The following is a 13,214-nucleotide window of genomic DNA, read 5'->3' on the forward strand; positions in this document are numbered from 1 at the left end:
ATAGGAGCCTCCTTCGTCGACCTGAGACCAACCCTCCGATCTTGCAGGACTCCCCTTAACCGATCTGGGGTCCATTACACGGCGGAAGCGGCGAGTAAGGTGGCGGATAGGATACTCGACCACTGTAGGCCTTTTTTAGGATAAAGGGCAGGTCACTTAGTGGGTCAGTAACATCTGGGGATAGCGCGTATAATATTATTAATAAAAATATAAAAGTCACCGACATCACTGGCATTGATTTAGAAAGACATGTGACACGCACTTCCCCACAAAGGCGTCCTAAACTACAGTCAGGCACACATAAGGACGTTATTCAACATCAAAATAATTTAACTATACTTGTTAGAAATTGCAGAAGCCTCAAGAACAAATCAGCGGATCTAGAACACATAATCCAAACTCATTCCGCTGATATAGTATTAGGCACAGAGAGTTGGCTGTGCAATGACATAAACAACCAAGAAATTTTCCCAATAGATTTCAAAGTTTACCGACACGATAGAGATACAAGACCCGGAGGAGGGGTTTTCGTGGCAGTTAAAAGTCATTTTGAAAGCAGGCAAGTTTCATTTGAAAATAATAACATAGAAAGTGTTTGGTGCACCTTAATACGGACCAATCAACCCAACATAAATTTATGCTCTTTCTACAGACCTCCAGACTCAGATTTGAAAACACTTCACACCCTCAACGATCAAATTTACAATTTTACACGTAAATATAATAACAGCATAAACATAATTGGTGGCGACTTTAATCTCCCTGGTATAGATTGGGACAACAATATCGTTAAATCTGGGACCCGCGATCGCGAATCTTGCAATTCCATGATAAAATTGGTTCAAAGAAACTCCCTCCATCAAGCAGTACGCATGCCCACCCGTGGAAAGAACATATTGGATCTATTTCTTACAAATGCGCCTGAACGTATTATTAGTGTTTCAACTGATGAGGGCTTGAGTGACCATAAAGCAATTATTGTCCACTTGGACATAGAAATAAAAATGATTGTTAAACCAAAAAGAAAAATTTATAATTACCATAAAGCAGACTTTGAATCTTTTGCCAATCAATTAAACTCTTCACTACCCGAGTTCAAAACCCGCTTAAGTCATGTCAACATGGAAGAAACTTGGACAGAATTTGTCAATATCATGCAAAAAGGAATCGTAGATTTCATACCTATAAAATACGTTAAAGCAAATCGCGACCCCAGGTGGTACAATAAAGACGTTAGAAAAGCCCTTCGAAAGCAGAGAATGCTACACTCTAGGGTAAAGAGGGCAGGCGTGAACACATCATCCCCTGAGAATAAACAACTATGGGACACATATAGATCCTCTAAAATTGAAACCAAAACACAATTACGTAGCGCTTTACTGGACTTTAAACGCAAAGTACTTTGCGAGCACTTGGACACTGACCCCAAAGCTTTCTGGTCATATGTTAGGGAAGTAAATGGGAGTAAACAAACCGTGGCTTGCTTAAGGGATTGTAGCAATATAATTCATACAGACAGCGAGGGTAAAGCTAACATCCTAAATTCATTCTTCCAAAGCGTTTTCTCGAATGATGTTGCCACCGCACATCTCCAAGAAACAATACATATTCCACCTATGGAAAAAATAACAGTGGACCAACAAGGAATTCTAAAATTGCTTAACGAGATTAAACCCAACAAATCCCCGGGTCCCGAAAATATACCAGCTAGGGTGATAAAACATTTAGCTCCAAACATTGCCCCGTACCTTGAGTTTATATTTAACAAATCCCTCACAGAGTGCAAAGTACCTAAGATTTGGAAAACCGCGCAAATAACGCCTATTTTTAAAGGTGGTGACAGGGAGGATCCCAGTAATTACAGACCTATATCTCTCACTTCTATCTGTTGCAAAATCTTAGAGCACATAATTGTCAGTTCAATAATGAGACACCTTGACAATATTAACTTTTTAAGTGACAATCAACACGGATTCAGGAAAACCCGCTCCTGCGAGACCCAATTAGGATTATTTACACATGATTTACTTTTATCGGGTGAGAGAGGTAGGCAAGTGGATGCCATCTTCTTAGATTTTCAAAAGGCATTTGATAAGGTCCCACATGGTAAACTCATTCATAAATTAAAGGTCGCGGGTATAAACAAGGGCGCCATAAGTTGGGTTAAAGATTTTCTTTCAGAGCGGGAACAGAGGGTAGTCCTTGATGGCGCTAGTTCCGACAGCGTTCGAGTCACGTCGGGGGTACCTCAGGGAAGTGTGATCGGGCCGTTGCTTTTCTTGATTTTTGTTAACGATTTGAACCGCGAAGTGAAAAGTAAAATTAGGATGTTCGCGGATGACACGGTGATCTATCGGGAGATATCTGGGGATGAGGATCGTTTTATTCTAGAGCAGGATTTAGATTGCATTACTAAATGGTGTTCTAACTGGGGATTGACTCTAAATTATAATAAATGTTCAGTGGTAAATTTCTTTAAAAGATCAACGGGATTTGCTTACAAATTAGCTGGAGGTGACCTGGCAGTAGTTGATACGGTAAAATACCTAGGTGTCACATTCACAAAAGACTTAACTTGGGGGACTCACATACGTAAAGTCTGCGGTCAAGCATATAAAAAATTGGGATTCATTAGACGCATTGTCGGCAAAAGTGACTCGAAGGTCAAGGAACGTTGTTACCACGCTCTTGTAAGGCCTCATTTAGAATATGCATGCAGCGTGTGGGATCCGAGTGAAAAAGGTCTCATTCGGGAAATTGAGAAGGTTCAACGCCGGGCAGCCCGTTTTGTAAAAAATTCCTACGATAAAACGCAAAGCGTCACCGAAATGCTCATGGATTTGGGGTGGGAATCATTGGCTGAGAGACGATTCAATGCAAGATTGAAATTATTAAATAAATTTAGATCCGCATGTTTCAGCACCGAGGTCTCGCATATTATTCGTACTCCTACATACATTGGTCGCTTGGATCATGCATATAAAATTCGGGAAATAGATGCCAGAATTAGCCGACTCAAGGACTCCTTCTTCCCACGGACAATACGGGATAGCAACTGCAGGGTTATAGATAGCAAAAATTCCACTTGCCACCCTCAGCGTCTAAAAATTAATTAGTTGTATTTAAATGCATGCTCTTCCACTAACCTTATGTGTTTTGCTATAATAACCCATTCTTTCCGAATGACCTCATTCATGTTCTGTTCATCTGTTTTTAAGTTTCCCTTTTAATCCCTTGTCCCTCTCCGCGGGGGGAAATTCCTGCTACCTGCAACGTTGCGTCGCATTCCCTGCCTTTTAGAATCTCCTCGGGGGGTAGAGTGTTTCGTGGTGCATTTTCATGTGGTGTTTCAATTTCTTGCTTGTTGTGTCCTGGCTTGCGTGTTGTAGGATGGCTTTCGTGCTGGATCATGTGGTGCAGTTTTTTAGTGGTTTTGCGGTATATGTGTTTGCATGAGTATTGGATGAAGGGATTTTTGCATGAGTGTGTGCGCTGCTGTGGGTGTAATTTTCCGTGTTTTTTTTTTTGCATGTGGTATTTTTCTTTTTTACGGTTGGTGACCTAACACCCCCCGCCACACGCCCTTGCGGCGGCTTGCGGGGTATTATGTAGATGTAGATAATTTGTCCCGGAAGTTCGCCAAAGAAATTCTTGGGATGACTTCCGAAGCCTTAACAACTAAAACGTCGCAGATTCCGCACACGTCTCCATTTAACTGAAGTCCTTGCACACTTAGCTGCGGGCATCCACGGGAAATTTAATCAAATTTAAGAGTCTTGGCATTTGATTTAAGAGTGTATGCTATTCGATGGCCTCTTGCCTAGTGTGTACTTGTGCCAACCGTTGAATTCGCATCCATTCTTCCATTTCAGCTACACGCTCCTTTACGAGAAAACCAGGGGAAACGGAATCTACTTCGACGCCAAGAAGCAGGCCTTTCCTACGTTTTCTCAGAAACCGGAAAACCACTCCTTGATTTCCGAGCACGTCGTTGAGGTGGTGCGCCGCAAAGAGGTAACCATTACAATGCATGCTCACACGAGATTGAGATTTTCCATCGATTTTAACCATTTCTCGAGATTTTCACGAATTTTCGACGCACTCCCTAATCCCATGAAGGCACACCTGCCTTTTGCAATCCTACTTCTTTCCAAGGTGTTCCCTGATTCGCCGAAGACTGGTGCCTCTTTCGGTAAGTGCTGAGGCAGTGTTCGTTTTCGAGGGTGAAATTACAGTTGAATTTCGCTTCCGATGAAAATATATGATTCATTGCCTCAATCACACTGTTTTTACGCATACAAGAAGAGGCAGTTGACCGCGCCCAGCAGGGACCTACAGCGGGGACACCTACCTAGCCTTCCTCTTCAGACAGACCGATTCGTTGACGCACGCGGACGAGAGCGCCCCTACGCATTCGCTTCGGCACGGACGTCGCACTCTCGACTAAATAAATATATCCAAGAGTCACACTGAGTAGGAGAATGACTGAGTTTCAACAAAAAAAGGAATAAAAATAAAATAAAAGATTCCATTACTTTTTAAGGCTTCTGCGGTGTGCAGATATTGAAGATCTAAATCTTCCGGGATTTACTCCGCGTCGGTCCATATTTCTGGGAGAACAGTTTCGCCGGCGTTGCAATGGGCGTCTTCAGGCCAGAATTGATCGATGCTAGTTTTTCTCCGTCTTTTAAAACTCTGCTCAGGTGATCTTGGAAAGAAGGCTGTTACTTCCCACGACTCATTCGGCAAGCCATACGAAGAAATCCGCAAGAAATGCAATAGCAACTTCAATATAGAAGAGAGCAGCGCCTGGAAACGCGTCTTCAACCAGATAACTCAAACAGCCAATCAAAGGGCACCCAAGGAGACCTTCAAAACATTGGTCAATCAGGGATCACTTGACAACATACTTACTTTTACGCACTTTTGCCAGTGGCTTTTCCACGACTCGAAGGCTCCGTGGTAGGCAGATTCCGGATAAGGGTTAAAAGGCACGTTTCTTTGCGGGCACTTTAAGGCCCAATGGTGGTATCCTTTGTTGGATGGTGGATTTCACTTTTGGGAATAAGAAATAGTAGTCTACCGTCGCCAAGTTGGGGGGACTACTGTAAGGGGGTTGGGGAATCGTCGCGATGCAATCAAAGAAGGTCTTTGTAAGAGCAGACATTCGACTCAGCTCTTTTGGTCGTTCGTCCAAAGACCTTGGAGAGGACGAGTTTAGCGCAGATCTTTTGCATCGCCAAATTTTCAGAGATAATGCTGCGTCCACTATCACACACTTATCAATGCCAATACGATATGTGCGATTATACACGGTCACACTTAACCGAAGGTTTGAATTCAGCACTTCACAGGAAAAAATTGCTACCGATAAAATCATGAGTGATGTTAGCAAAACACTTGGTACCACCACATGAAAGATAAGCTTTATTACGACCTATGTTTCATTGCAGTGCAGCATCTTCGGGCAAAGAAGTTGAATTTAAACAGATTTTATAAATATATGGCTGTGAGGGTGGGTTAAAAGATTGGGAGAGGGATGTGTTGGGTGCAAACACCGACCATGACCGCCGATTGGGAAGTTAGGGATAGAGTAAGTGGGCGGGAAGGGGGGAAATGGCGGAGTGGATAGTCACGGGGGAGTGGGCTCTTCCGAACTGAGACCCATACGTTTTGACACCCCGAGGAGAGGGGAGTGAGAAGCAAACATTGTGTCATTCACTAATGGGTTTTCACCACAGTTCTTAAGAATTTCCCACTGTTCGAGAATGTCTGGCCTGGCCCCTTTGCTTTCAAAATGGAGAAGCCGAGAGGTGAAATCACTGGTGTGTTGGTTATCCAGCAGACTTTTGGCAAACAAAAAATATGAATCATTCCTCCTGAAGCAATGCTTATGTCGTTTAATCCTTTCCCAGAACTTCCTCCCTGTTTGCACGATATACATCCCTACACTGTAATTGGTAGACTCCACTTCTGTTGAGTTTTTCCACTTTGGTATAGGATAAAAAGTTTTGTAATTTGTTTTTATTGAGAAAAGCAATCTTGTATCGCGGGAAATAAATTCCTGGCCGTTGTCGGGCGTCCAGAATGGGGTTCATCGGCGACCTCCTTCCGGCCCTAATTGATCGCTTTGTGCCACCACCCAGACTGTGACCTTGAAATGCAGTCGTCCATGAAGACCTATTGAAGCATCTGGAATATTCCGTTTCATTATTTCGAAGCTGCACGCAAAATATAATGGCGTATCGCTGTTCAAGCGACAGATCGCGCAGAGTTATAAAGTCGAAAAAACACATTTCACGCGGAGGCATGTGGCTCCGCTCAGACTGCTCGGAGCAAACTGGCGACCGGCTGCGTTGGAAGGGCAGACCCCCACCACAATTCGCGACCGGTTTTACTTCGTTGCCATGGATAGTCGCGTAAAAATAAAATCATGCGCATTCATTTCATAATTAACCATTTATATCGACAGTTGCAGCGCGGAAGATACAGAAAATGGCCGCATTAATTAGGATACAGACTTGGAATGCTAGGACAATGTCGAGGACGGGAGAATTATAGAATAAGTATAAAGCGAGATATGGCAATAGGAAATATAGAGGTCTATGCGAAATGAGATTGTAGGGTAGCAGGGATTACTGGAGCGATAGCTAGGGTAATGTACGTTAATGTTGAACCGATGTCTCTTCCGGCTGAACGATTCTCGTGCTCTCTAAAGGAAGCGGGCCTACTCCGCTGGGCGTCGTTGACCACCGGTAGGCTATTCGCATCCAACTCGCACATTGGATCATCCTCGAACGTTGTCTTTTGTTAGATTTACTCTTTAGATCAGATTTACTCAGATAGTGTGTTCATAGGATAAGGATACTTCATATACTCGTACATTCTCCAATTGCGGTCAGCACAACTTTATCTCTCGTCATTGATAGCTTCCTACTCTTTAAAGGACTTCAATTACGTAAGGCTTTCATCATATGTACTAAAGCAATCAACTCTTCTTTTTCGCGAGATAATTGTTCGGGAATCTTATATAAACGCCGTGCGTCTGAGTGTGTTTGTAATCTATTAATGAGATTACACGCCATGGTGTTCAGTACCAAGAGCAATATCGATCAATGAACATGTATTACCTAAGTTAATCATATCTCCTATTTTGTGTTGGACTCCAATGACGTAATAAATTCCTGGTACGGCAGTCAAGGCCAGGAATAAAAGTCTTCAGATGAGCTTTCGCTTAGACCCTTATCCATGCAACAGCCTTTTCCTTCGCCGACCAACGGCGTTCTTGCGTAGAAGATATGCCTCTTAATATGGCTCTCGAGACATTTAATTTTTGTAACCATTTTACATTATTTTGTATGCTTTATTTATGGCTTTCAACTATTCATTTCCTGAGTTTCATTTTATTAAATTGTTTTACCATACAATTTAGGAAAAATTTACCAAACGAGTGTTGTCCATAGAGTAACCTCCGTTTGCGTGTGGCGTGAGAAGGAGGGGGGGTAGCCAATTGGTCGCTGTATTGACGCACACAGCAGGACAGTCCGCCTCGAACTGCAGTGGTTGGAAGGTCTTGTCGTTTGTTTACAATAGAAAAGTGAACAATGCAACTGAAGTTCCCGCCAAATTTGAAGTTCGTTCCGTGATAAGGTTTTTACTGATAAAAAAACTTCAAAACTGCTGAAATTCATCGGAAAATTATTGCTCTCGGTACGGGCCATATTTGATGAGTGACAATGGTAGTTGTGCGTCAGCGTTGTCGTTCGTTTAATAGTGAATCCAAAAGTCGATGACAATCGTTTTGCGATAACTGAAATCTTTAGAAAGTTTTCCACAGATTACTAGGACTCTGTTTTAAGGAAACACGACAGAAAAGTTAGGCTACAACGTATCTTGTATAACGGAGGTCACTTTCTGGACAGCCCTCGTATATCAGACCAAATAGTTCTCTTTTTACCAAGGATATTATGATATTTATTTGAATTGGTAATAATATATTTTCAAAAGTGCCTCCTTTTGTGCAGGGAAGTCACAATTTGCCCACATTTGCCTCGCACATGGCGTACTCGCGAAACTTCTCGCACATGCCCAACAATCCAGTTCGTTGCGCTTCAAGGTCATGTTATTTTTTTAATTCCTCGATTGAAAACTACATAATTTTTGGCTAAAAAAAGGCGTGGCAATATATTTCTTTCGATATATCTATATATTATTTCATGACAGGCTTGGACGCATGAATTGTCAGCGAGCGTCCGAAGCGATGCATCGAATTCGGCGATAATCGACCTTTTTACTTTTTACTCCGAAGTGTTTCTACGGTGACGTGTTATTGCAAAACATTTTCTCGAAAGATGGCGCCCGCAGAATATAAAATTTTAAAAACCCTATTCTTTCGATTATGCAGGCTGAATCGAATCGAAAACTCCCATTTCGGATGACTGGACGGCAAACGGATGACCGACGAGATGAGACGAAAAATGACAATTGGAAAACCTTGTGACTGCCATTAGATAAGGGACTGTTGCCTAAGATGGCCGATTCAAAGCAAGAGCGAACGGCCCGACCGGAAAATGCGCGGGGAGTGCCGCCTGCATCGTCGGAGGGGAAAGCGGGGCGAGGTCGGTCGGAGAAGCACCACCACTCACTTCAAAGTTACCGCCGAGACACTCCTCTTCAGTTAAGAGCACCCGGGGGAGGGGGGGAGGCGATGACACCTTCATGGAGAGGCACACTTGCAGCCTCCCCCGGTCGATTTGGCTGCAATGCTGACCTCAAAGCATGTTCGCACGACACAGCCATCACCACGGCACCCTTTGGAACGCCACGAGTGAGTGAGCTTCACACCTTTGACCACCTCAAACATGGGCGCCATCATTTTCTCAGCGCTGGCGCCAACCCGATGGTCCTTCGATGGTGCTGGCGAGTGCTCCCATGACCCGGAGACTGCCGTTACGTTTCAGCGCGGATTTCCCCGTGGACATTACGGCGTCAAACACTGTCACCATTGACGAGAAGACAGTACCACTCGTGGCATCATCGCCGATCAAAATCACCTTAGAAACAACTCCCTATGTAGCCAGCCTCGGGGTTGTACAAGGTTTGTGTATAAAAATTTTCGGTAACAACTTTTTCCCAGACGTGTGCGTGAAATGCTGAATTCAGTCCGTCGGTTAAGTAAGCGAAATATCGAATATCGTATTATTGAAATTGATACAAGATGACAGTGCACACCATTATCAATGTAAACTTGGCGATGGGAAAAATCTGTGTTAAAATCGTCCTCCCGAAGGTCTTTGGACGGACGACCAAGAGCAGAGCCGAGTGTGTCTGCTTGCGAAGACCTGCAAAGGCATCGCGACGATTCCCCACCTCCTTACAGTTCCCCAGACTTGCCAACAGCAGACTACTATTTCCTATAAAATTGAAATCCTATTCCCTCAAAGGAAACCACCACCATGGGACCCTAAGGGCTGTCAAAGAAGCTTGCACGCGTACCATTGAGGACCCTTCGGAATCCGCCTACCACTGAGCCTTCGAGTCGTGGAAAAGCCGCTTGGGCCGAAGTGTGTGGACGCTTTAAAGAGATGTACTTTGAAGAATTTTGAGACGCATTTTAGCAATATCGAAAATAAATTCGTTTCCGAAACTTTTCCCGGTACTTTATATACAAACCATGCAGGCCAGCATTCGGGACGCCCACTCCTTGTCTTAACTTTCTGCATATTTAAGTCTTCACTAAGGATGGTTCGCATGGAATTGTCAACTTTGGTGGTGTTCTCACTCACTCATACACCTCACACTTAATTTGGTGGTCCTCCGAAGTAACTAGCACCACTCGTGCCATCTTGAAGTGTCGCACCCGCTAACGGACATCTCTCTCGCATCTGCCATTGCACCGCGTGTCCCTCACTCCATTGGAACGATGCACCCTTTGCTGGGTTCAGAGAACCTCGCGATCTGACAAAACTGAAGATCACACGCTGCACCTGTACACTGAACGATGCCTTTCTAAACAATGAAAGTGCTCCTCACTCAAGCGGCTCCTCGTATATGACCCTTGTGCGCCGTACGGTGCAGCCATCTATGTCTTGCATTCATAAACACTGGTCTCGGATTTCATGCTCGATTGCATCTTCTTTCCATCCACTTCCAGGCTAAAGGAAAAAATCGGGAACTTCATAGAATCTGAGCGCACGTGCGAGCTCGCATTCGATCGTGTCCGGAGGATTTATTCGGATCGATGCTTCTCAGCGGACGTTCTATTCCGTTACTCGGCATTTCGATTTTGGGCATCGGTTGGCGGATATTATTTGGTAGGCTACCGGAGGCATTCTTTGAAAATTTCGTGAAAACTCTCGTAAAATGGGAATTAATTAATTTGACCCGTTCTAAACCGCTGGTTTCTCTATCGCATATATTGTTTCAAAAGTAAATTAACTGTTGACTTATTTCCCTTAACCTACCTGCCATAGAACCAACACGCTTTTAGATTATCGTCCAATTTTTCAGCAAATCTTTTCCTTTTGAATGTGCTTAACGCTTTCCCTAACTCCGTCTCGCTATTTTCCCTTCATATCTTGTAATCGTAAGTGATCTAATTCCGTTCATCGATAGAGGTACGACTCCGCGTCTATTTCATCATGGAGTGACATAGCTTCAGCGTCTTAACGATTATCTAACGACATCCAAGTTGCATCAACTACATATATTCCGTTCTAACTTCTACAAACATACTGCTACTATAGAAAAGAATGAAAGGAACGTATTAAAATCGTTCCTTTATTCCCTCTCTTCCGAGATGATTGGGGAAACTACGTCGTGAATCACTCACAGGGCGGAGGTTATATTTCAGACCAAATGACCTAAACATACGGAAACAGATCTCCACGATGATGATGAAAATGTCGCATCATTAGCCTTTTCAGACCTGGGCAGGCGAGGTTATGAAAGTAAGTTTAAAGAGATAATGTATATTACTGACGGATTTTATATGTCACTTTTTACGCAAAAAAATAAGGGACAGAATAACTGTAATCGACCTTCCTAAGAGTGGGGGGGGGGTGGGAGTAATTTTACTTTAGCTTTCTAAGTTTACTGTTGCTGCTTAGTCTAGTATACTGTCACGGTTTTGATCCATCCTTACTTTTATGTTCTTCTCGTTACTAGTAACTCGGATCGCATGCCTAGGGAGTAGTATATCACACCATGATACCGTTGTGTATGTACTTGAACTTCATATTTATTATCGGGCATATTTCTTACACTTAATGGTAACTGAAAAAATAAATAATATTTTTGAAATGGTATGTCAGGCATTGAATCAACCCCTGCCACACACCTTAGCGGTGACAAACTGGATAATATGCGCATGCTCGTATAGTATGCGAGCAGCAGGAAATAATCATCCAATTTTTTCACATGACTGCTGCCGATTACTGTTGGTCCGACCAATAAAATGGAATTCGTGTGTTTCTGCTTACAGGGGCTTGTGTAATCAAATTTTAATTTAAGACAAGATGTCAGGCAAAGCTTTCTTTTTGAGTATGAGGGAATCAACACTGTTTTCATACGGCTGCTTTTAAAAATTTTTCAATTGTGCCAAGAGAAATATTCATCGGGTTTTTAATATTCGGGATTTTTGAAAGTATTATCAATATAAGGAACATATTTAAACTACTTTGCTAACTAATACAGCAGGCGTGGATTTATTTATCATTGAAGGTTGGTTCGTTCTTATATTTATGTGTGTGTTAACATAACACCCCCCGCAATACGCCCTTGAGACGGCTTGCAGGATTTTGTGTAGATTTTAGAGATATGCTATTGCCGGAGAGACGCTAGGGAACCGCGAAGCAACGCGAAGTCTCCTATTGCGGAAGAAAAATGGCGAAATCAGTTTACGCAACGAGAATTGCAAGAAAGAGAGGAGATATTTCCCATTAAGACGGTTGGAACTGATGCATTGATTGATAAAAGGGACTCCCCGGCATAAGTGAGGATGAGGAAGGCGCGATACCTGTGTTGGTACCGGGGGGGGGGCGAAGGGAAGCTAGCTCTCACGAGTGCGGGGGGGGGGGACGGAATGTGCAAGAGGAAATTGCGAGAGAGGCAAAGGGGTGGCGAGGGGTCGCCGAGGAATCCACCCCTCCCTCGGCGCGAGGCGAACACAATCATCCCCGTGGTGCCGCTGCCTCAGAGTGACCTCCAATTCTGCGCGAGGGCATGGAAGCCGCGTGTTGTGCTCAAGGTCGCCGGAATAAAGACTTTTTACCATTATTATTAAGAAAAATATCTTAAGACTAATTGGCGGTCTGTCCAGAATGTGTATTGCGCTTTGAAATAAAATACGAACCTAGTGACATGAAAAAGAATGGTTATATGCATTTGAAAGCAGCATTCTTAAGCTATTTTCCACCTAGTCGCCATTCAAATTGAGGGACTTATCTTTGTGATACACAAGCTTTTTTAATTCCGTCTCTGAGGCAATCTGCCGCCGCATTAACATTTTAAACACTTGTTTATACACCAGCATGCAATTCTGAGTCAATGTAAAAGCCCTTTGTTTGCAAGCCACGTGTAAGTAAAAGACATGCAGTCGTAAATCGGCGATTTTCACAAATATTTTCCTCGGTTGTCACCGTCAGTTAATCTGTCACCATAAGGCTAGGCTGACCACTGCGGTGTCCTCGTCGTGAACATTGGTGCTGTGGCCATTTATAAACTGAGAATGCACCACTGCCTCACTCCGACTTCTCTCATTATTATTTCGTCTCCTCCTGCTTTTCACAAAGTTGCAGTTTACTTATTTAAATTATCCAACGATGTGAAATTATCCTCATTAAAACTTCCTAAACACCATATTCGGTTTCTTTGTTTCCTTTATGGAGTTTGATGTGTTTCTCCATTGACAATAACATTTGTCCTTCGTGATACGTAATTGGATTGTAATCGCCTCCAGTTGTATCCGCGACGAAAATGTAAACAAATATACATTTTCACACCAACAAGATGTCGCGTCCTAGATGAGGCATTTTACGGACACGCAATTCACTGGCCGACATGAGATTACACCATGTTCGACATATTTACAAACATTACACCAGGGAGATATGATCCTAAAAGTGGGCATGATTGAGGGCATTAACGACCACAAAGGAATATTATTAGAAATTAAAACTAAGTTCCCAAATGTGATTGAGAGAGCATTAAATATC

At 43.2% G+C, this 13,214-nt stretch overlaps 1 protein-coding gene across 3 annotated transcripts in view; it reads right to left on the reverse strand.

Moving 5' to 3' along the window:
• LOC139693846 (hexosaminidase D-like) overlaps nucleotides 1-13,214 on the reverse strand; it is a 103,543-nt gene that overhangs the window by 25,384 nt on the left and 64,945 nt on the right. The window contains exon 1 of one of the 3 annotated variants that reach the window (XM_071592150.1): nucleotides 9,673-9,938. The exons of the other annotated variants lie outside the window; for them this stretch is intronic. Coding sequence (XP_071448251.1) covers nucleotides 9,673-9,752 — 80 coding nt within the window. The 5' untranslated portion in view covers nucleotides 9,753-9,938. Of the gene's footprint in view, nucleotides 1-9,672; nucleotides 9,939-13,214 lie in introns of those variants that run through there. 3 annotated transcript variants of the gene reach the window in all.

Source organism: Hetaerina americana, unplaced genomic scaffold (genome assembly GCF_022747635.1).
Source record: "Hetaerina americana unplaced genomic scaffold, ioHetAmer1.1.p SCAF_5, whole genome shotgun sequence".
NCBI lineage: Eukaryota > Metazoa > Arthropoda > Insecta > Odonata > Calopterygidae > Hetaerina > Hetaerina americana.